Here is a 21,197-nt window from a genome sequence, read left to right as displayed (position 1 = left end):
AGCCTGTTTGTGGGCTCTTTGTGTGGTGGGATTGAGCAGTTCGGTCTCAGTCTGGATGTGGTGTGTTTTTCTATTTTAAAGTTTGTTTTCTCCCTTCAGCCAGTGAAGATTCCCCAGTGGTTCCACACCAGCTGCTGTGACACTGTGCTTCTCAATGCCGAGGGCAGCAATGCAGTGAGTTTTTAACTCCTGAACTGTTCTGGTGGCTGAAATGTGATGTTCAAATGTGTGCTTCCATTGAGCACGTGGACTCCAACACTCTGAGTATGAGCACTGTTTGCTCTTCTTTAAGAGCAGAGGGATGCAGAACCAATATCTCCTACCGACAGTGAATTTCTTTGATTACTCACTCTTTCCTATGAGAAACATATAGGAATTCCTGTAATGCATTTGATTCATCCCTGTAATGAATTCAAGCTCGCTGCTAAGCCATTCATTAAGCTGCTCCCCGCTTACATAACATAAAGGTCAAACAGAGTGTGAGGTGTCATTTTTTTTTACTATTGGATCACAAATTTTGTAAACATCTTTCCCGAATCACTCACTTTTCAGTGGTAATCCACGGACAGATCATCGATCATATCAAAAACTGTGATGGTTCCAGAAACAAGGAACACTGTCTGAGCCACCAGGCTGACATCCAAAGACTCACAAGGAATAAATAACGTGAATCCATGGAATGGAGTGTGATACAGATCGCTGTTTGGGGGGAAACACTCATTTTTTAGAGCTTAAATGAAGGAACCAGAGCTGCAAAAATAATCAGGTCTAGGGAAAGCAGTACAGCTCGATTCCAAGGACAAGGTGGAAAAGATACTTTCCGTATGGGCAAGATGGGAGCTTTGGGGTTGCACTGTTACCCCCAGCAGTCCATCCGCTGTGATGGGTCCACCTGGATGAAGACACCACTACAAGCAATGCTGGGGACAACCATCTCCCTCGTCCTTCTCTCCTCCAGCCAAATGGTTTGCAGCATGTGGAGGGCATTGAGGGCCAGTAGATGTGGGAAATGGCCTACAGTGAAATGAAGGGATTTGCTAAGAGAACAGCTGCTGTTCAGGACACATGAGGGTGGTTAAGCTGCTCAGAACAGCCCTCATAGCAAGAGGACTTGGCAGCAGCAGAGCCAGGATTAAAACCTGTGGTCAGCGTACTCTTCCCAGCAGCAACTCACTGGACCCAGGCCCACCTGAGTTCAGAAACAGGCCCCGACTCCCCAGTAGGTCTAAGGAAAGTGGTTTTGAGTCTTTAAGCAAGCGCCAAGCAAAAGCACATGGCATGGCCTGACCCTTCCCTTTGAGGTCTGCGTGTGGTGCCCACCAACTGCACTGCACCAGTCCTGGTTTTGACTTCCATCACTTCCAGAGGAGAAGTGAAATTCATCCCTTTGGCATGCTAATGAGTCCTGTGCATCTGTTTTGCTCTTGAAGAGTTGATCTTAGCTTGGAACAGCCAAGGCATCTATTCAGCCAGGAGCTCTTTTTGTAATAACAGCCTTTAAAATATGTAAATCTATTTTCAAAGCAAAATAAAAAACTCAAATGTTCGTGTATCTCTCAGAAGAAAGAAAGGGCCCCTGTCCTAATATTTTATGCAAATCTAGCTTCTGCTCTTGTACTCGGGCATGAATGAATATCAATGACTGCTTCAAAACGAGGGGGAAAAGAAACTTCATCCTTCATCAAAAGAAAAAAAACCTTTATTTCTATTGCATAAATAATGGTAAAATTAAAATCTTTTTATACAGATTATATATTTACAGTAGTGTTTGGTTAGAGGAAACAGCCGATACATATGGCATTCGGTTTTCCTTTTTTTTACACGTCTTTATACACTTGGGTAACTTGCAATAACATAGGATTTATTTCAGTTGCATGCCAAGTTAATTTATATATTAATATTTACAGTGTTTTGTACAAAGTGATTTCTATTTTTTTTTTATTTTTTACTATTATGCTGCTGACTTTGTGAGTTGTTGTCTTTAATCGAAATGCCATGTCTTCTGTTAACAAGCAGAAATGGTCAGTTTGCAACAATGGATGGCAAATGGCTTGAAACCAGAGATGAAACGATGACAAGAAGGAGACGAATGCATTAATGAAGCACTTCCTAGAGATGAATCAGGAGTTATTGATTACTTAGATCCCAGTATGGATTAAATGGCAACAGGCTGGATTCTGGGCTTACCCCAGCTTAAGCCAATTAACTCTAATGAGTTACTTCTCATTTACTCTGGAGTCTGAGAGGAACTTCAGCTTTTCTCCTCCCCCTGCCCCAATTAAAATCTGAGAGAACAAGAGCTGCTGCATGAAGCTGAAATAACTTTGGCTCCTCTGACAGAGATGGTGAGAAACATAATGCTGTTCTTGGGCTGGTGGAATATGCCTTTATCTGAAGATTGCTGTTAAATAGCAACCCCAGGGGCCTGATGCTGCAAACACACTGGCAGTGTGGTTTGGGTTTGGTGGGACTGCTCACAGGACGCACAAGACGTGCCTAAGTGCTGGCCAGAACAGAGGGGTAGCTAGAATATTGCAGTTTGGAGCTCACCTAACATGTTGTGTGAAGAGTGAAGGTTCTTTGTGATGCTGGCAAAGACTGGCCATGAGCAGCTGTACAAAATAATAACTGGATGGAAAATGGAAGTTCCATTTAGTAAAGCTCTTCAAGGCTACAAAGTTATTTTGGTCTGTCTTGGCAGAAAATACAAATCTGAGGGTATTTTCGTGTTCTAATTGTCAAGAGTTGATCGTTAGATTCAAAGGATTTACTTTTTTTTCCTCCTATTTCCTATCTTCTCCTCCCTTTTGGGGCTGAAATTCTTTATAGTGAAGATACCAAATTGAGACAGTTTTTCAGACTTTTGCCACTGGACAAATAGGAGTAAAGTCTCCTTCCAGTTAAAGAGTTGCTGTCAGAGTTTCTGTCCATCTTGCTTTTGGTCAATCTCTACATTTTGTGGAACTGCTTAAAATATCCTACTTGAACTGGAGATAAACAAGATTTGTTCTTGATAACAACCAACAACACAGAAAGATAGAAGTGTTTTGAGTCTTTTCTTCTTCTGTGTTAAATTCCTTAGTTCCTGGGAGTGTAATAGGTTCTAAGTGATGCCAAGGAAATGTAATTGCACTGTCAGAACTCGGCACAGTAAAATAATAGATTGAAAACCAGCAAGTTCTGTACATCTTCATCTATGGAATGTAAGCATGATTCAGAGCCAAGATAAAAGATACTTTATCAGATTCTCATTTTAGAAGAGTTGGTTTTTCTCCTTTCAAATAGTCATCCATAAAGCAGGAACTAAATAATTTATTACACGGGTGGATAAAATTGGGAACTTCATTCTTAATGATCTTAATATATTCCTCCTACTGCTTTTCTCTTTGCAGATCTAAGTCTGACTCGGGACTGTGAACCTCTTGCTTATGTGTGATGACAGCCCCTGGCAGAGCTACTTGCTTGTGCACGTGTGTGCTACGTGCAGGATAAGAGAGTCTTTCATGGAAAAAGCTGCGAGTTTTTGTGTGCCATGCACCTCACAAAGCATTGTGTCATCCCAAGCAAAGCCAGCACTGGACCTTGGACAGCTTTGGACAGTCCTCTGAGTGTCCCAGGAGATGTTTTGGTCTTTAGCAGCAGGTAAAAGATGTGTGTTCTTTCCATAGAATAAAGTGCTTGCCAGTAGGTACTTTGCTCATCCAAATCTGTCAGAAAGACTTTATCCATCTCAAGTAGCACCCTTAGGAATGCTTTTTATCTGTTCTTGACTTACTTCCTCACTATTCTATGTCTTATTACTCGGTCTCAGCTTATAACAGTGCACATGTATGTATCTATTCTGTCATGGAGTTGATGGAAATCTCTGAGGTGAAGCTCCTAACATCCAGCCCTACTAGTTCATCACATCCAAAGTGAGCTCCCAATGGACACCGAACATTGTGTATGAAACATCTGAGCACATGATGCCCAGATATTCAGTTCTAGCTTCCCTGGCTGCAGTGTGCGTAGTCAGGTCTCCCACCTCCCACTCCTTCTGCTCACGGACAGCAAATCATTCCCTGTACGCCATTCTATTTAATGACACACCTGTTATTAATTTTTATGTTTCTTATGGCTAAGCCAATGGAGTTGTCTTTGGGGTGCTCTGAATATGTTGATAATTTGCTCATCCTTGAGCCTGAAGGCTGTCCCAGGCTGTTGGAAGTTGTTTGTCCAGCCTTGGTTTGGCTGGGAGTGCATTTGCAATTGCTGCGTGTCGCTCCGACTTTGTGGCACACATGTCACGAACAGCGAGGGTTGCCATAGCAATATCCTTTTCATACAGAACTGCAGTGCTGAAAAGACACTTAAATTCTCATGTAACTGGCAAGAGCATAAGTTTAGTGCTTTTTCTGACAGCTCTACCTAGTGCTGCTGCAGTCTGGGTATTTTTTAAAGTATGTTAATTAGCACTTAAATAGGTTTTTTTCTTTCTTCTTCTTCTTTTTTTTTTTTTTTTTTTTTAAAGTAGGGGATGTGGGTTTTTTGATTTTATTTTATTTTTTTTATTTCTTTATTCTTCTACTTTCTTCCTCCTAAACCTTTGCCATCAGGTTCCAATCAAAACTTTATCGCTCTATTTTTACCTACTGTCTGTAAAAGAAATAAAAAGTCATTTTTCCCCCACTTATGAGGGAGGAAAAAGGGGAAAAAAAAAAAGATAAATGGATGTTACATAAATGGAACCAGGGAGATAGGCAGGAGACAAGGCTCCAATGCTGCTGGCTAGGATGGACGGGAAGGCATCATTGGAAGTTGGCTGGGAGAGGAAGGGTTGAAATGGTGTGGCCCGATCCATCCTACACTGCCACTAGTTACTTGATGAGCCTGACTAATGAAAGAAGGGCTGACTTTGGGATGCTTTAGATGAAGAAAGGCTGGTCTAGGAAGGAAAAAGAGACCTCTGCAAAGACATGGCACTCATTCATAATGGATACATTGGGTTCCCCACAGAAAAGAAGTAAAACTAAAAATCCCCAAATCCCGTACCCAGTAAAATCAGTGGGGAGTTTTGCAATGAACTCTACTGACCCCAGGCTATGGCTTTTACCAATATATTAATTATAGGTTTGGTTTTACAAATGGGTGTTCAAGGTGAAGAATTGTGCTGATCAATGACTGTATTTACAAAAGTTTTTATGAAACATGCGTGTAGAAATTACAGAGCCTTCCAGAAACCTTGAAGGAATGGAAAAGATTATCTTGTCTGTAAGGTAGCTGTTATAATTGGAGTCTGCCTGGTGTTAGCTGTCGGATGAGTGAGAAGAATGTGGAGAAATGCCTGGTCTATGTGTTTTACTTGTCTTTCTGTGCTATGCAAAGAGGCACTGCTTTGGAGCTGCTGAGTTGAGTGGGGCTGGTGGGTTGGTGCCCACCTCGGCTCCAGCTCCATCTGCTCTGCTTCCCACATTCACTCCAGCACTGTCCCAGGGGAAAACAAACAAAAAAAACCCACCAAAAGAAAAGGTAGTAAGTAAGTACCACTCAGTGGCAAGTAACGTTTGGACTTTTTTCTTCTGTTCCCACCTTTAATAGGCCCCTGAGACCAAAAAACATGAATGACGGTCCCCTCAAAAGGATCTCCAAGCTCCTTATCTGCAATGTCCAACACATTGAGCTTTGGGAGCAACCCTGAGTTCCCCACCAGTGTGAATCCTGTGCTCGGATCTTGCCTGTCATTTTCTGCTGTTGGTTTGAAGTCTGGTCCTGCCCTACAGCAAACACAAATCCCTCCATCTTCTGTGAGATGTAACAATTTCTGCACAGTATTTTGCAGCTGACCTCTATTCGTCACAGCAGAACAGAAATACAGAAATGTGTGTTTGTGAAAGGCAGAAAAACGACTCAGCTGCCTTGGAAATGACAGCTGTCATCTTTGGAAATGGAGGGGGGGCACCAGGAAAACGGCAGCGTTGTGAAGGTGGTAAATTGCAACACACACCTAGAGGCAAAATCCTAAGCAGATACATGAGATTTAAGGGGTGGTGGGAGACAGAACAATGGGAATTACATTTTCAAATCAGGTTACTAGAAAAATACAGGTCAAATGAACTTGTAACCAAGAACAAAGAGCAGAAATGAGTCTTTGGAATGGATCCAGGCTTGAGACAATGGCCACCGTGTAGGACAAGTGCAGCTCACAGTCCACAGTCCCTTTGGGAGCCATCCTGCCCCTTCTCGTGACACTGGAAACAGTCCTCTGCATTAACAGGAGTGAGATCTTGCTGTTCCATCATGTTTCTGGAGCTCACCCAGCTGGCAGCAGAAGCCACCGCCACTCCAACCCCACGCCAATGCTCCCCATGCACCAAACGCAGCCATCACCCATCAGGGCAAGGGGACCAGATCCCTCCTGGAGTGACACACAGGTGTACAATGCATCCAAAGGTAAATGCAAGGATTTGTGTCAGGTTTCAGATGTAATCCTGGCTCCATGGACACGCTGTGCCTCTGGTCTGCATCACTCCATCCTCTCCTTGCTGCTCATTAAAATCTCTTCCAGGAAAAATAACTAACGCTTGTGGGATCTGAAAGTCTGACACACTACGGAACATATGGCGGCATGCTCGAGCTTGATTCCTTCTTTTCTTGCAGCAGCCTGGTTTTCTGATCACCCTCTTTCAGCCAATCCATGGGATGTGCAGCGGTGGTGACGGTGGGACCACGAGGGATGGAGCGACTTGCTGGTCAAATCCCACCTCACCGTACACATGAAAATGTAACGTCTCCCATGAGAAGGTGCTGGATGCAGAGGTTTCACTGCAATACAACAATGAAATAAGTAAAAACTGGGCAGTCGAGGAGCAGGGAGAAAAGCTGAGAGCTTTCTCGGTGGTTTTGGTCTCAAAAAGGTTACTGACGACTGTTACAGCAGAAGGGCAAAACGACTGGAAAGCAAATGTCGAATGTGCAGATGGGACCAAACAGAGGCAGTTTCAACTGGCGCTGGTGGTTGCAGAGCTGGCTGGAAGACTGCACAAATCTCAGGAATGCCCATGTGGGAAAGTTGAGGGGGGTGGGGGGTTCTTCAGCCCTGATTGTCGGTGGGAAAGAAATGGCAAACAGACTCCTGCTACCCCACAGTCTTGTGTCAAAGGCGACGTTTGTGAAGCAAAAATAGAAATTCTGTATGGTGCTGGCAAATTCTCCTCTTCTTTACTCAGAAAATACTGTACAAGGATGCTCTAGCTCCCCTCTAATGCCGTAAACTCAAAGGCATGGTCATAAGGGAAAAACAAAGTGAAGCCGAAGGACGTGAAACGAAACGAACAGGACTTGCTTGTGGCAATGCTACGGTCAACTTCCTGGGAAGGTGGGCCCGCCGGGGAGCTATGCGGCATAGTCAGTCGGCCCCTAGGTTAAAAGACAGCCCCGCTGCAGTGAGTCACGAGGCTGTGCCTCCTTACAACTGCAAAGCAGACCGCTGGATGAAAGCGTCTTCCAAGTTACCACTGCTGCTCTGAAGCAATAATTCGGGACTTCTCTGTATGTTTATCTTTTATTTTTATTGCATTAGGAAACAAAAACCTTTAAAGCGTTAAGACAGCCCTTTTATGTCCCTGCCAAAAGGATGTGGTTGATTTACAAGACACGTTACGCTGCTGGCCCCAGGCTCCTTGTCGAATGGTGCGTTATCTGCCTGCCTCTGTCTCTTTGCCGTGTGAGAGTCGGTTCGGGGGAAGCTCACCCGGTGGCATGCGCATGCATGGTCAGTTTGGGTCACAGTGTCATGGTGAGAGGCTACTCCATGCCGCTCCGCAGGATCTGGTTGGCCGCAATCAGCATCACGCTTATAATAAAGGCCATGGCAAATGCGCAGATAAGGCTCTTCCGGACGCAGGTCTGTCTGTTCTGCTTCTGGGCGTGCACTGCAGAAAGACAAGGGAAGGTTGAGCTGCTTGGACAAAGAAACATCTTTGCTGTCTGCTGGGATCAGCTGAGCTCAGAAATTCTCCTTTGCCTCTATGTGCCCACAGCTGCATCCCACACCCTGAACACAGCCTATGCTGGCCAAGAGACCCACCTCTCCTTTCAAGACCAGTGGAGACCATGGAGGGTGAGTACATTATGAAGTTTTCTATGCATTTATTTTATCGGGAATACTGGTCTTCTGCAAATCCCCTTAGACACAGCCAGTTTTTGTCCACTTACAGGTCAACTGGGAATGAGTAGAGATTCAAGATGTGCTCCCTACAACACATAAAAACCCACCGAGGCCCCTCCTATGAGAACACACAGCACATCAGTCATTTTTTATTAACTCTTTTTAAGTTTTCAGTGCCTTGGCAAATTGAAACGTATTAAGAACCTTTTTCAAAAGAATGCTTGCAGAAGAGTTGTTGAAGGAGGGGAGGGTAATTTGCAGCAGTTAAAATGCAGGCAGAGCCAGGATTTTTAGCATTTGACATATTTCATTTAATGATGTTTTTAGGCTCAGCAGACGATACATTTTGCAGCCTGAGAAAACACGAATCTCATCATCATCTCTTCCCCTACAGGTGGGACAATCAGTCCCCTGCCTGAGAATACCAGAATAATACTGGGGTACCGTGAAAATCACTGTTTGAAAAGGCCTTGGGCTCTGTTGCCTATTACCACGGATGGGAGAGCAGCTGAAGACTGGGCAAGACTTTCTTTGGTGGCATCTTTCCTTCCAAAGGAAACAAGTAAAGCATATTCAGTGTTTTGTGCAGGAATGTTTCTCAAGCAAACCATTTTTTTTTGTCTTCTGACAAGTAATAATAGCAATTTAAGGCAGCAGGATCCAGGTAAGTCATTGGTACTTTTCTTCACCAACTAAGAAGCTGAAGTTGCTGACTTTCTTCATTGTTAACACAGTCATGCACAGCCCTGGGATCAGTCTGTGAATCATCCTCTTAAATATGAAAACCTTTTTGTCCTCCTTGTAACTGATGAGGAGAGGCTCCTCCTGAGATATACCAGCCTGTTCCTAGCAGGGAATGCAGCTCCTAGCAATTCCTAACATAAAGGAAAACTAAAGAAGCACATTGAGGCTCAACCTTCATCTTCTCAATGTGCTGCCTGGGAGGTGTATGGGAACTGTTGAATCCCAGCCTGAACCTCTGATTGACCACCTGAGGCCAGCAATTAGTCCACCCTGGGAGCACAGGTGAAGGCAATTCTGCTGTGCTACCGGGAGGGGTGGAGCCCAGCTCCAATTCTCCTAGACCCCATTTAAGAGCTGACTGCCAGTGGGGAAGGATCTCTTTTGGAGATCACTCCTCAGCAAGCCCAGGAAAAAGGGTAAGTTCCATCCATTCTTCTCTAATGTAACTTGTTCTTGTTTAGCCTAATTTTTCTGAATATTACCTAATTTATAACATTATATATTTATTGATTATGCAGGAGGACTTGGACAAGGGGTAGCGGGTATGTACTCTTCAGACTTTTTTAATGCTCTATCAATTTGTCATCCAGGCAGAGCTGGGCTGAGCAGATCCCAGGTGTGCAGGATGGAGAAGGGCCTCAGGGCTCTGTTTTGGTGGCAACAACACACCCAGAGGTGACTGTGGAGATCAAAGCGCTGTTACAGCAAGGAATTAAAGGTACCTGTCCTCCCCTAACCTCAGTGAAAACCACCAAGGCTCGTCTTGGCTTCATTCCTACCTGAAATTAAAGGCACTTTAATGGGGTGGATGAAATGTACATTAAATATAGATGTAAGCCTTTAAGTTAAGTCTCTTTAGGCTATGTTTACAGTTAAAAGAAGCGGTTCCTTTTTACAGCGCTGTTCACCTCATTCCAATGCAGTTCCTCAAATAAATTAGAGGGGTTGTCTTCAGAAGCAGCTCTTTCACTCTGCTAATTAACAAGTGGGTGAAGAGCAACTAACCTACATGAAGACACTTAAAGCCAGGCTGAGATACTGCCCAACATGCTTCACAACAGCTCTCCCTCAATGCAAGCAGAGGCCCTGTCATTCTGAGCCCTGCAGGGAACTCAGTGTATGGGAAATGGGAACGTTTTGGTCTCCTCTGGCACCAGGAGGTCCTTCAGGTAATGGCATGTTCACAGCCAAGGGCTGCAGGACATTGCTTGCTCTCAGCCTGCCTTCCCTGGGAGAAATGCTTCTGTCAGAGCTGCTGCAGACCAGAACCATCCCCTTCCTCTGGGACCTGCAGCACAACTTAGTGTCTTGGTTGACAGTGCTGAGCTGATCTGTAATTCTCCGGTGGGTTTGTGAGCGCGTGTGTATTTCTAACAACATCTAAAAAAGGGTCTGTTTTGCTTCTAGGTTCTGCCTAGCACCAGCCATGCCAACATCCCACGAGAAAAGCTGTTCTCGCTGTACTTTTGGAAGCTGGGACTTCCAAAATGAGACGCTGATGTTTTCAGACCTATAGTTTTGTGTCTGGGTTGGTTCACCTCAGTCCTGATGCAGCAGTGACAGCTGGCGCACAGCTCCACCAGGTCAGTGGGGACCGAGAGCTCTATCCATAGTTATAAGCATCCCTTCCTCCCTGCTGCTTGCTTGGCTTGGTTTGAAGAGTGTTGCTGCTTGCCTCCCTCCTGCAGGCTTCTTAAAATTCAGCCGTAATCTTCTGCATCTTCCCTGCAGTAGTTAGTTAGCAGAGCATGAGTGTGCTGGATACAGTGTTTGAATCTCATTAATTAGCCAGGCTAAGTGTTGCACTTTGCTTTATTATAATATACTTCAGCATCTCTGTCTGATGCCCCTTCAGAGGCACCAGGTGTGGGAAAGCAGCAGGTGATGTTCTCAGACCCCGAGTTCCTCCATAGGTATCTCCCTGGACTTTCCTGTACTTGAAATGATTTGTCTATTTGGTTGTTCCAGCCAGCAGCACTTTGGAACACCATGAGTTCCTCTGCCAAAAAAAAGTCTTTCTCCTACAGTGGCTTAAAATGGTTCCCTTAAGTAAATGTTCCATGTTGGTAAAAGGAGAATGTTCTTAGCAGTGGTAACTCCATTCAAAGTGCATAATGTACTGTAGAAGTTCTGGCTGCGTCCTATCTCTATTGCTGATCACTTACACAGCAGTCTTGGGGCACTGCTGAGAGGTTGCTGCACCAAGCAACAACTGCATAGCAAAATGTTTCCTTTCCCATAGCTTAGCCTGGAGCTCATCCAGTGGTGCTGCTCCACTGCCGATCAGCTCATCGATTTGCCAGGAATCAATGGATTTCTGCACTGTGAACAAATGCAGGGCTTGGGCTTTGTAGGTAAAACTGTCTGCTATGCTCTTACACTGGGCAAAAAAAAGATAAGGTTGGCTGTTTAACACAGATATTTTCTATTTCCATTTCCTATAAGGCACTAGAGCTGACCCATGGATCTCACTTCCCTGATGGCTCCAAAGGGAAGCTCAGTCCAACTACTGCCTCATAGCCATGCAAGCCATCTAATGGCAAAGTTGAGTTGAACACAGTCCAAGGAACTAGAGGGAAACAAAAGGTTTTGTTCCATGCGCACTGTGCATTCCTGCCTGTGGCATGTCCAGGATCAGACAGTTTTACAAAGGAAACAGAACAACTGTACAGACACATCCTCACCTTCAAACTCTGTTTGGCAGTTGCCAGAGTTTTCATTTAAACTCTCCTCCTCGTTGATAATGATGTTCTCAATGTCCTTCATCGTTAGGTGGTCCCGGAAGGCATGGTACAGGATGTGCTTCAGCTCTTCTAGTGTTATCCTCTGCATGTCAAACTGCAGGGAGAGGACCACGTTAGGCATGGCAGCAGGAGCAGCGCGGTGCTGGGATGAAAGCAGGTATGTGGGCTCACCCCAGTTCCCCATTTGTGGGCTTTTTTTCCCAACCTCATTTCAGCAGCTCAATATAACTTCACAAATTTTGCTCTTTTGGGTTCACTGGATGCTGTCAGTGTTAATACTTGAAATGGATGTTGCTAGAGATCTTGGCTGCTTAGTGCTAGTGAAGCTGCAGAGAGAGAGCAGTCCAGCATCAGCCCTGGCCATCCCTGCAGAACTAAATCTGTTAGAAACCCTGTCACTCTTCTCATATAGTATCATTAAGGTTGGAAACGACCTCTATGATCACATAGTTCAACTCCAATCTCTTTCCACCAGCCCATAACTACATCTCTCAGTGTCACACCTCCACAATGGACGGTGACCCCACCACCTCCTGGGCAGCTGTGCCACTGCAGCACCATTCTTTTGGAGAAGAAATGTTTCCTAATATCCAACCTGTGCCTCCCCTGCTGCAATTTAAGCACACCACTTCTTGTTCTATCACCGTTTCCTGCTAGCAGAGGTTGACCCTCACCTCATGCCCTGCCATGAGCCACAATTTTCTCTCTGCCCTGTTGTTCCTCACAACTCCAGTGTGAACAGCACAAGCAGAGAACATTGCTCTCATAGAAATGTTATTCCTGTGCATACCAAATAAATGCTCTACAGCCAGTTTTTTTTTTCTTGCAGAATACGTGAAAAGAACATTTTGCAGCAGGGGATCTTTGCACACACGTAAGGTCTGTGGTCCTGATATCTGCTAATGGCACACAAGAGAAGGCATGCCCACTAGCTTAACTCCATGCTGGAGGAAAGGTAATGCAAACCTGTGCCCAATTCAGCAATTGAGAGCGTGGCAATAGTGTGTGATCAGACTGTACAGCAGGCATCAGGGCATGGTGCATCATCTGCACTCCCCTCCCCCTCCCCCCCCCTTTCTCTCTTATCAGCTCTGAGCTCCTCAGTGCGTTATCTAAGGCCATCTTCCTTGACCACTGCTCCCCACCTCACTGCACAGAGGCAAAATCATCAGTCCTCAAAGTGATCCACTGAGAGAAACACGTGCACTGGGATTGAACCCAAACCCTGACATGTTTATGTATTTCTGTGTTCACAGGCAGATTTGCACACGTGCATATATTTACCCATTTAGAAGCACCGATTCCTACCATTCCGTTTATTCATTTCATGCAATGATTTGAAAGTCTGCAGACAAGTGGACAGTTGGGGCACGGAGGGCAAAGTTCCCATTTTATTTTGTCTCATCTGAGTTCACTGTAACCCTGGTTTGGTGGGTTTGGAGTATGAGTACAAGGGATCTCGTGTACGTGGTGCATCTTGGCCACACAGAAAGCAATAGAGATACACCATCCCCAATGCCACTCCTTTCCTTTTCCCCTTAGGGGTCTTTCAGGTCTCCCTTTATGGCAGTATCACTACCAACATGATGTCATAGCTCACCGTGGTGCTACCTGTTGCATTGCTTAAGGCTACCTAGATTACAAACGATCATAGGCACCTGCTTATCTTAACAATGTGGTTACATTAATGATGTGAGCTTTGAGGTCTTCCTGTATCAGTTAACCTGTCTAGTGGGAAATAGTTCTTCTCTTGACAGATATGCATCTGTTGCTGTGTCTCCAGTTCTTACGTTTAAGCTTGATGCTGATACAGGGAGAAATTATTGATTGTTCCATTGCTATCTTGTCTTCTAGGACGACGATCCAAAAGATCAGTGCTGCAGTGGCACAGCTGCCCAGGGGGATGGTGTGGTCACCATCCATGGAGGTGTTCCAGAACCATGGAGATGTGGCACTGAGGGACATGGTCAGTGTGCACGATTGGGGTGGAATGGGGTTGGACTTGGGGATCTTAGAGGTCTTTTATAACCTTAATGATTCTATAATCTCAGATGGGGGTCACAATAACACTTGGCTCCTGCCCTGAGTGCCTGACCTGCTGACACAAGTACTTCATTGCTCCTGCTTTGCTCTGTGTTCCAGCACTTGCATGCAAGAGGTGTTTCCTCCACTGGATACCTATCAGCACAGGAGTTCGATCAGACTGGGCATGAGCTCAATGCAGCCAGAGACATCACTTTGCATCGGGTTTGGACTCCCAGGTAATTTCTTCTATTATCATTGCTCTCCAATCTGGCAGCTTCCCTGAGTCACTTTTCAATTACTCTGGCTTTTTATTGTTGTAATGACAGTAACCAGGGAGCAACTCGTAACTTTTATTGGCTCTGCTGAGAAGAACTGTGACTGCTGCAAGCTTAAAACTTTCTATAGGATTTATAATTAGGAGAAATCAATGATGTTTCTTCTGAGTTGGTGCTCTTGGAATACACTGGAAGCAATGATATAGAAACAAGCTGTTTCTAATGACACCCAATGAGTCAAGTGCTGCAGTGAGAACCCTGAACTCTACACTGGTTTGTATGCTTGGCACCAGGTGTTGTCCACTGCAGTTTCTGGTGGACTTCAGGCACTGCAACCAGCAGAAATATCAGCTATTATTGGTTTTGCATGCACGCATCAGGTGAGTGCTCACAGCACATTGCACAGCTGCTCCTTCAGCGAGACAGGCTTGGGGCAAGGGACGCCATCGCCTTGGGTACCACTTGCTTTCAGGAACAGCCAGCTTCCCTGATGCTGCACCCCAGCATCCTGCTTACCGGGGAGAGGGAATGGCTAACAAGCTCATTTCCATAGCAACAGGCTCATTACTGCAATGGCTACTGCTAACAGGAGATTACTACATTCTTCCCAGCAGCTTTGTCAGCAGGGAATTGCACATATATTGGCAAATTAAAATCAGATTCAAGTGTATTCACAGCACCCTTAACCCCAAGCACCTGGCTTAAGTTTGTGTTACAAAATGACACAGCATTCCAAACCAATCCAGCCTGTGAACACCCCCTGTGTGTCCCCCAGTCACCTTCAGAGCTGTGCAGGGACACAGGGGAGTGCAGCTGGGATGTCTGCAGCTCTGTGAGAGGCACCATGTCCCGCATGTCACCATCCCAATCCCATCACCATGTCACCATCCCAATCCCATCACCATGTCACCATCCCAATCATCCATCACCATGTCCTCCATTCCCATCCCAATCATCCATCACCATGTCCTCCATTCCCATCCCAATCATCCATCACCATTCCCATCATCTCAATTCCCACCCCCATCACCTCCATCCTATCCTCATTTCCATCCATCTGCATCTCCATCCTCGCCTCAACCCCCATCCCCACCCCTATCCTCATCCCCATCATCTCCATCTCTATCTCCACCCATCTGCATCCCCATCACCATCCCTGCTCTCACTGGGGAGGTCTTTTTAAGCAGGGGAGTGGGTCAGTGACTGCACTGATCTCGCTTCACAGCTGAGATATCACGGTTATTCATCTGGGCTAAGAGGAATTGGCCTCCTGATAGGATAAATCACAGTAACACCTCTGCAGAAAATGCACTAGGAATATCAATCCTGGACCCATTCAATTAACTTTAAATAGTTTAACTAAAACATGAAGAAGTGGTTTTCTTCCTTTTTTCTTTTTTAATTAGGAAATGTTCCCAGACTGAAGTACAAATTAACAGGCCCTAACGATCTCTTTTGCCCAGTTTTACAGCTCCCTGGCCTTGCTCGCTGTCTCCCAGTCCGATCCCAATCAAAGTGCATAAGTAAATGGATTGCAGCGTGTTGACCTCTGACGTGAGGTCTGTGAGAGCCTCTGGAAGAGAAAACTGATAAGTTTTAATTAGGGCTAAAGCCATGGAACCCCATTTGGGAGCGAGCACCTCCAGCCTACCCCCAAAATACAGTGAGTTCACAACATCCATCAGCTGGATGGGGTGGGACTTTTTCTGTACCAGTGTGAGGCAAAGACACAGTCTGACAAAAACAACCTGTCCTGCCCACTTCATTAAATAGACTGAATTCAACTCACTGCTATCCTTCCCACATCTGCACTGCTGTCGGCAGCACCAATTGCTGCTGAATGAGAGAAGAAAGCAGAAACCCCAGTGAGGTCAATGGACCAGCTAAGCAGCCCTGCTGCCCAATGTCTCCCTTAGCCAAAGGGAGCCCGTCTTTTACTTTGCAGTTACAAATGTTTCAAGAATGCCAGAAATGGGTTAGGAAGGGAGACACGCTTCGGAAATGCGTGAGGGGTAATTCATAGGAGCTGTGCTAGGGAGACAAAGCTACGATGGGAAACTGGAGGAATCCAAGGTTACACTTAATATTAACAAAGCACTTTGTTTTTTTCTCCCAGCGAGAAACCCTCAGAAGCCTGGAAGAAAATCATCCGTGTGGGTACGAGTTTGATGCAGTTTGTCAAACTGGCACTTTTGAAGGAGAAGTAAAAAATACACAATATAAATGCCACAAGTCATCGACGTTATTATTAATAGTTCCAGCGCCGACACCACAGCCAGCAATGCAGGAATCCACAGCAGCCTGCCCCAGCAGGGCTGCCCAGGGACCTGGTTCCCACTGTTTTCACAGCCTCCCCTACAATTTGTAGGAGCCGAAGTCCTCAAGTCTATCCCACCTGCCCTCCAAAGCCCACAGCTCCCATTATCGCACATTAGCTAAGAGCATCTGAGCCTCTGAAGCTCCCCCTTGGCTCCTGGTTGTCATGGATCTTTCCTGACAAGCCTGAAGCCCTGAAGAAACCTGGTGAATATTTAATCCGTGCAGAGACAAAAAGACAGCAAAAAAATAAACCCCTCCACCTCAGCTTCCTCATTTGAGAGCGGAGAGTATGAAAAACCCACACTGGCGAACCCAAGGCCAGGAAGATGCGCAGAAAGGATGTGATCCATTGTCACCTTTCCTGACTTGCCTCTCTTCGTTGTGCTGCATTCAGACGGACGTAGACTTGCCTTTGATTCGATTTGCATTGTGTAATTATTTTTTACATAACCTTTTGCCCATTGTTTGGAAACAAGATTAATCCAACCGAGAACCGCAAGGTAGAAAGTTCAATTAAAGCCGGGAGTAACTGCGGAGTTACTCCGTTCCGAGGAGCGTGTGATATTTTCTCGCTGTGGCAAAAACAAGGTGATCAATTCCGAGGTCCCCTCCAGCCATTCGCTTGGCACTTGCAAGCTCTTGCCAGCTACCAGTATAACAGAGCAGAGAAGTAAGAAAATACAAATCAGCTGTCAGGGCAGAAACATAAAATTGGGGGAAGTAATTCTAATGCATGACTCAGAGCAGCAAGGAGGGGGGCATGGAGTGCTCACACCTCCAAACTGGGGGGAAATCAGCATCCTTGCAGGTGTCTGCTCCCAGGCTGCATTAAAGCCTGGTTGGCCATGGGGACTGGGCTCTAATGGCCATGAAACACGGTCTCACAGAGGTACTGCAGAGTGCAGGTGGAGTGTGAGCATAAGGGATAAGTACAGGTTTGGGATGAGAAGGTACAATGCACTTTGGTGGCAGCTCTATGAGCTCTACATCAAACACCTGCCCTTTAGAATCACACAACCATAGAATCACTGAGGTTGGAAAGATGAATAAGGTCATCTAGTCCAACAACCAGCCCATGCCTATGACCACTCTAGATCATGCCACATCAACCCATCCTGCCATGCTCACTGACCACGTCCCTCAGTGCCTCATCTCCAAGGTTTCCAAACAACACCTCCAAGGACAGTAACCCTGCATCACCATTCTTTCAGAGAATAATTTTGCCTAATATCCTTGAAACGGTCATCAGTGATGTCTGCCCTATGGGGCAGTGGGTGCTGATAGGGATCGGAGAGCTGCTGTTTGCAGTGCAAGAGGTCCAGCCAAATCCCAGCCCAGCTCTGATCTCATAAGTTGCAGTCCCAGCACACTCACGTCACATCTGACCTAGGTCTCTGTGATCAAGCTGCTAATTGTACTTAAGTTATGCATGAATTAGAGAAATATTTAGCTCAGCGCTGCTTGAGGACTCTTCTCATGCTAAAATAAACTGTCACCTGGTAGCTCAGCTCCTCAGTCTGGCAAAGAACAAATTTTGCTGGTGTGGTTGCTGTGCTAAATGCGCTCTAGGACTCAGCAAAACCTGGGACAAGGCCTGGGCAGCAAACTATGGTCATATCTCACAGTGAAGATGAACGTTTTGGAGAAGATATGGCTCCAGAGAGACCCTATTGTGGTTTCTCAATGTATAAAGGAGGCTTAGAAGAATGACAGAGAAAGACTTTTGACCAGGGCATGTAGTTAGAGGACAAGGGGCAATGGTTTTAAACTGAAAGATGTTAGAATTAGATTGGATATAAGGAAGAAATTTCTCATGTTGAGGGTGGTTAAGATACTGGAACAGGCTGCCCAAAGAAACTGCAGTTGCCCCACCACTAGGAATGCTCAAGGCCAGGTTGGATGCAGCCCTAGGCAGCCTGATCTGGTGAGTGGTGCCTCTGCCTATTAATACATATTAATACATAGGGTTGGTCTGAATGGTCTTTCAGAGTTCCTCTCAACACAAACCAATCAATTCATAAGTTTGTTGGTCACCAGAATCCAATTCTTGCTCCCAAAAGTCCTTGCCAGTGGATGGAAAGCCAGCGCAGTCAACAGCTACTCTTCCAATCCTTCCCCAAGCAAAAGTACTCTACTTTGTTGCTGCATTTAAGTTCATCTTCACAAGTAACCCAGGAATATGGTTTACAAACAGATGCAGCCTATGTAGGTCTGCCAGTCAGTGGAGTGAAACAAGACCACAAGTCCTGATGATGTGCGTCACCAGGCCTGACCTCGCTGCTAAAGCCTTTGGCTCCGTGCACTGCAAACAGGCAGCTTTCTGAAAAGCTCACTCTGCCTGTCAAACCACAACACGAAGCTGCCGTTTATCAGTGTTGAGAAACCCGCTGAAATAAAAAAGCAACTGATCACTGTAGTGATACAGTGCAAGGGAAGCACAGCCCTGTTCCACCACGGCGACAGCTCCGTAGAAATATCTAGATAATTTGTTTTGGTTCAAGGCTATCTCTGACAGAATTAGTGGATTCACTAAAAAGGGGCTGTTTCCTCCCTTGCAGAAGTGACATCCATTTCTTTTACGTTGTACCATAAAGCACCAAAACCACGGCAATACATGAAGATTCAGGGCATAGCACAGCCTGAAAAGCAGCAACCCTGTGCACCGTGCAAAAGGACTGTCACGTCCAGTCCTATCCCACAACACCTGCAAGGGCAATGCACAGCTCACCCATGAACAGATCATCTGCACACTGCTGCCTTTCCTTTTGCACCCACCCAGAGCCCAACCAGGAGGCAATGGGAAACACTGGAAAGGACCTCGAAGATCATCCAGTCCAATCACCCACTTACCACCAATACTGCCCATTAACCACATTCCTCAGTACCACACCTCCACAATTCCTGAGCACCTCCAGGGACAGTAACCCCACCACGGCCCTGGCAGCCTGTGCCAATGCATTACTGCTCTTTCCAAGGAGAGGTATTTTCTTGTTGGACACACTGCCTTTTCTCCTCTCACTGCACGCTACCCACACCAGACCATTCCTCCTGGCAGCAATTCTCCTCTTGTCCCATGGTGCCAACAACAGCCCTGCACCTCACTGAAGCCTCTGCTTGTACAGGTGCCCAAACTCATTTTTTCACCAAATTATGGAACAGATCAAGAAAATCAAGCTGTTTCCAGCCTGTATTTTGCTTGGAGTCATCAGCTTCTGCTTAGGCTCTGAAGAAGGGCTTGCATCTTCAAAACCCTGATCCATTTCTTTTTCCCCCAGCATTCGGTCTAATAGAAAATGTTACTGATCCATGAAAGCTCCGTCTCCTTTCTAAACCCTGACTTCATTAAAACTTTATCAATTGGAGGCCTAACAGTGAAAGGGAAAGATGCAGCTTGTCTTTGCTTCCAACACAGACCTGCCAGGCTGACTCATGAGCTGACTGCAGACATCCACCCTGGGAAGGGAATATGAGGAACAGCATCTATTTATCTGATTTTTGCCCTTGAAGAAAGGATCTGCTGTGATGGACACCAGCAGCACCACAAGCTTTGGGCTTTCTGTTTGTTTAGAGAGCACCTTGGTTACATTAGTTCTCAAATCTGGTTTCTTTGCAAATGTTAATGTTTAATTATTTGCCCAAGAGCCTTGGATCAAAATCAGCATTATTGTCCCATCCCATCTGCTACAGAAGTGCCTTCTCGTGCAAAAGCAAAAGGATAACAGACTTAACAGAAAGAATAAAATCAATATTGTAACTCTTAGTTGCAGGAGGGACCAGGCTGGGGTTTGTAAAGCAAAGTTACCCATGTGCCTTCCATTGGGTCCCTATGCGTGATCGCCCTTGCAGCTCTATTTGCATAAGACAAGAGGGCTCTTCAAGTCCACCAGGCAGATGGGATGCTGATGCCTCCAGGGCTATCAAGGGTCTTAATGCTCCAAAAGTGCATCTCTTTGTGTGAGAGGAGTGGTTGTTTTTGTCCTAGGATTTATCTTGAACTCTGCTCCTTTGTCTTAATGAATGCAAACATTAAGAGCATTAATTGTGCAGGGTTACACGGTCAGCCCTAACAAAGCCCTCACATTTTAGGGATGAGACACCTCTCTGACTACAGAAATGCCTTTCTGAAAAGCCACACAGGTCATGACCCTCCCTTGCCTGGGTTCGTGCTTTGCCACAGCTGCAGAAGGTTCCTTTCCAGGTGAAAAGCTGCCTGCTGGAATGGGAGCATCCTCTCCAGACACTGCCTGCATCCAGCCAACTGCATCCCTTCAACACCCCAATAACCAAGTTAAAGACGCACCTCTCACAAATGCTGTTACACCGCTCTGAAAGTGCAGCATCACCTATTGCCAAAGTCATGACTAGCATCAATCTGAGCACAACAGGCTCTAAACAGCCGGAGTCCAAGCAATACCATAAATATTTGCTGGTAGCCTCCAGGCACCAGCATGTTCAGGCTGCAGCAACCTTTGCAGATCTATTGGTTAGCAGCATTGCTTTGCAGATCTACTGGGGATTCACTACCAAAGCCATGGCCCAAGTTTTATTTTCCTTATCTAAGACAGTGCCAAGACAAGCAGTCAGGCTCACATGCACATCCCTCATACCCAACACAGGTGCCTTCTAGAAAGCCTTCCTCAAGCTCTCAGGCCCACTGAGGGTTATATTCCTGCTTCACTGGCAGAACATACTGTCTGTTAATGGCAAAATGCAGGGATAAGGACACTAATGACCCCAGCAGATCCTGACGGCAATGCATATAGAGCAATCAGCACACATGGTCACTGCCAGCCCTGCCATAAGGTCCAAGCTCTCCTCACCCCATTCTCGCAGATGCTTTCACTAGTTTGAAGCTTCTCCATGAACTGCTGTTGCAGAGGCTGAATCCTGCTCACAACACTCAGAATCTCTTTTCCCACTATGGTTGATTGAATCAAATTTACA

At 45.8% G+C, this 21,197-nt stretch overlaps 1 protein-coding gene and 1 long non-coding RNA gene across 4 annotated transcripts in view; one reads left to right on the top strand and one right to left on the bottom strand.

The window, feature by feature from the left end:
* Positions 1-1,674: 1,674 nt before the first annotated feature.
* The window catches only part of CALN1 (calneuron 1), a 94,857-nt gene continuing 75,334 nt past the window's right edge, over positions 1,675-21,197 (bottom strand). For all 3 annotated transcript variants that reach the window (XM_072353965.1, XM_072353967.1, XM_072353968.1), the window contains 2 exons: positions 11,575-11,728; positions 1,675-7,910 (listed from right to left, as the gene is read on the bottom strand). In XM_072353965.1, the coding sequence (XP_072210066.1) occupies positions 7,783-7,910; positions 11,575-11,728 (282 nt within the window). In that variant the 3' untranslated portion in view covers positions 1,675-7,782. The remainder of the gene's footprint in view (positions 7,911-11,574; positions 11,729-21,197) is intronic.
* On the top strand, positions 9,260-10,793 carry LOC140260982 (uncharacterized). Its single transcript, XR_011905640.1, has 3 exons — positions 9,260-9,306; positions 9,481-9,608; positions 10,298-10,793. It is a non-coding gene; the product is annotated as an uncharacterized lncRNA (long non-coding RNA).

This window comes from Excalfactoria chinensis, chromosome 19 (genome assembly GCF_039878825.1).
Source record: "Excalfactoria chinensis isolate bCotChi1 chromosome 19, bCotChi1.hap2, whole genome shotgun sequence".
Classification (NCBI taxonomy): Eukaryota; Metazoa; Chordata; class Aves; order Galliformes; family Phasianidae; genus Excalfactoria; species Excalfactoria chinensis.
Note: the sequence above shows the minus strand (reverse complement) of the source record. Positions and strands in the feature narration are given on the sequence as shown.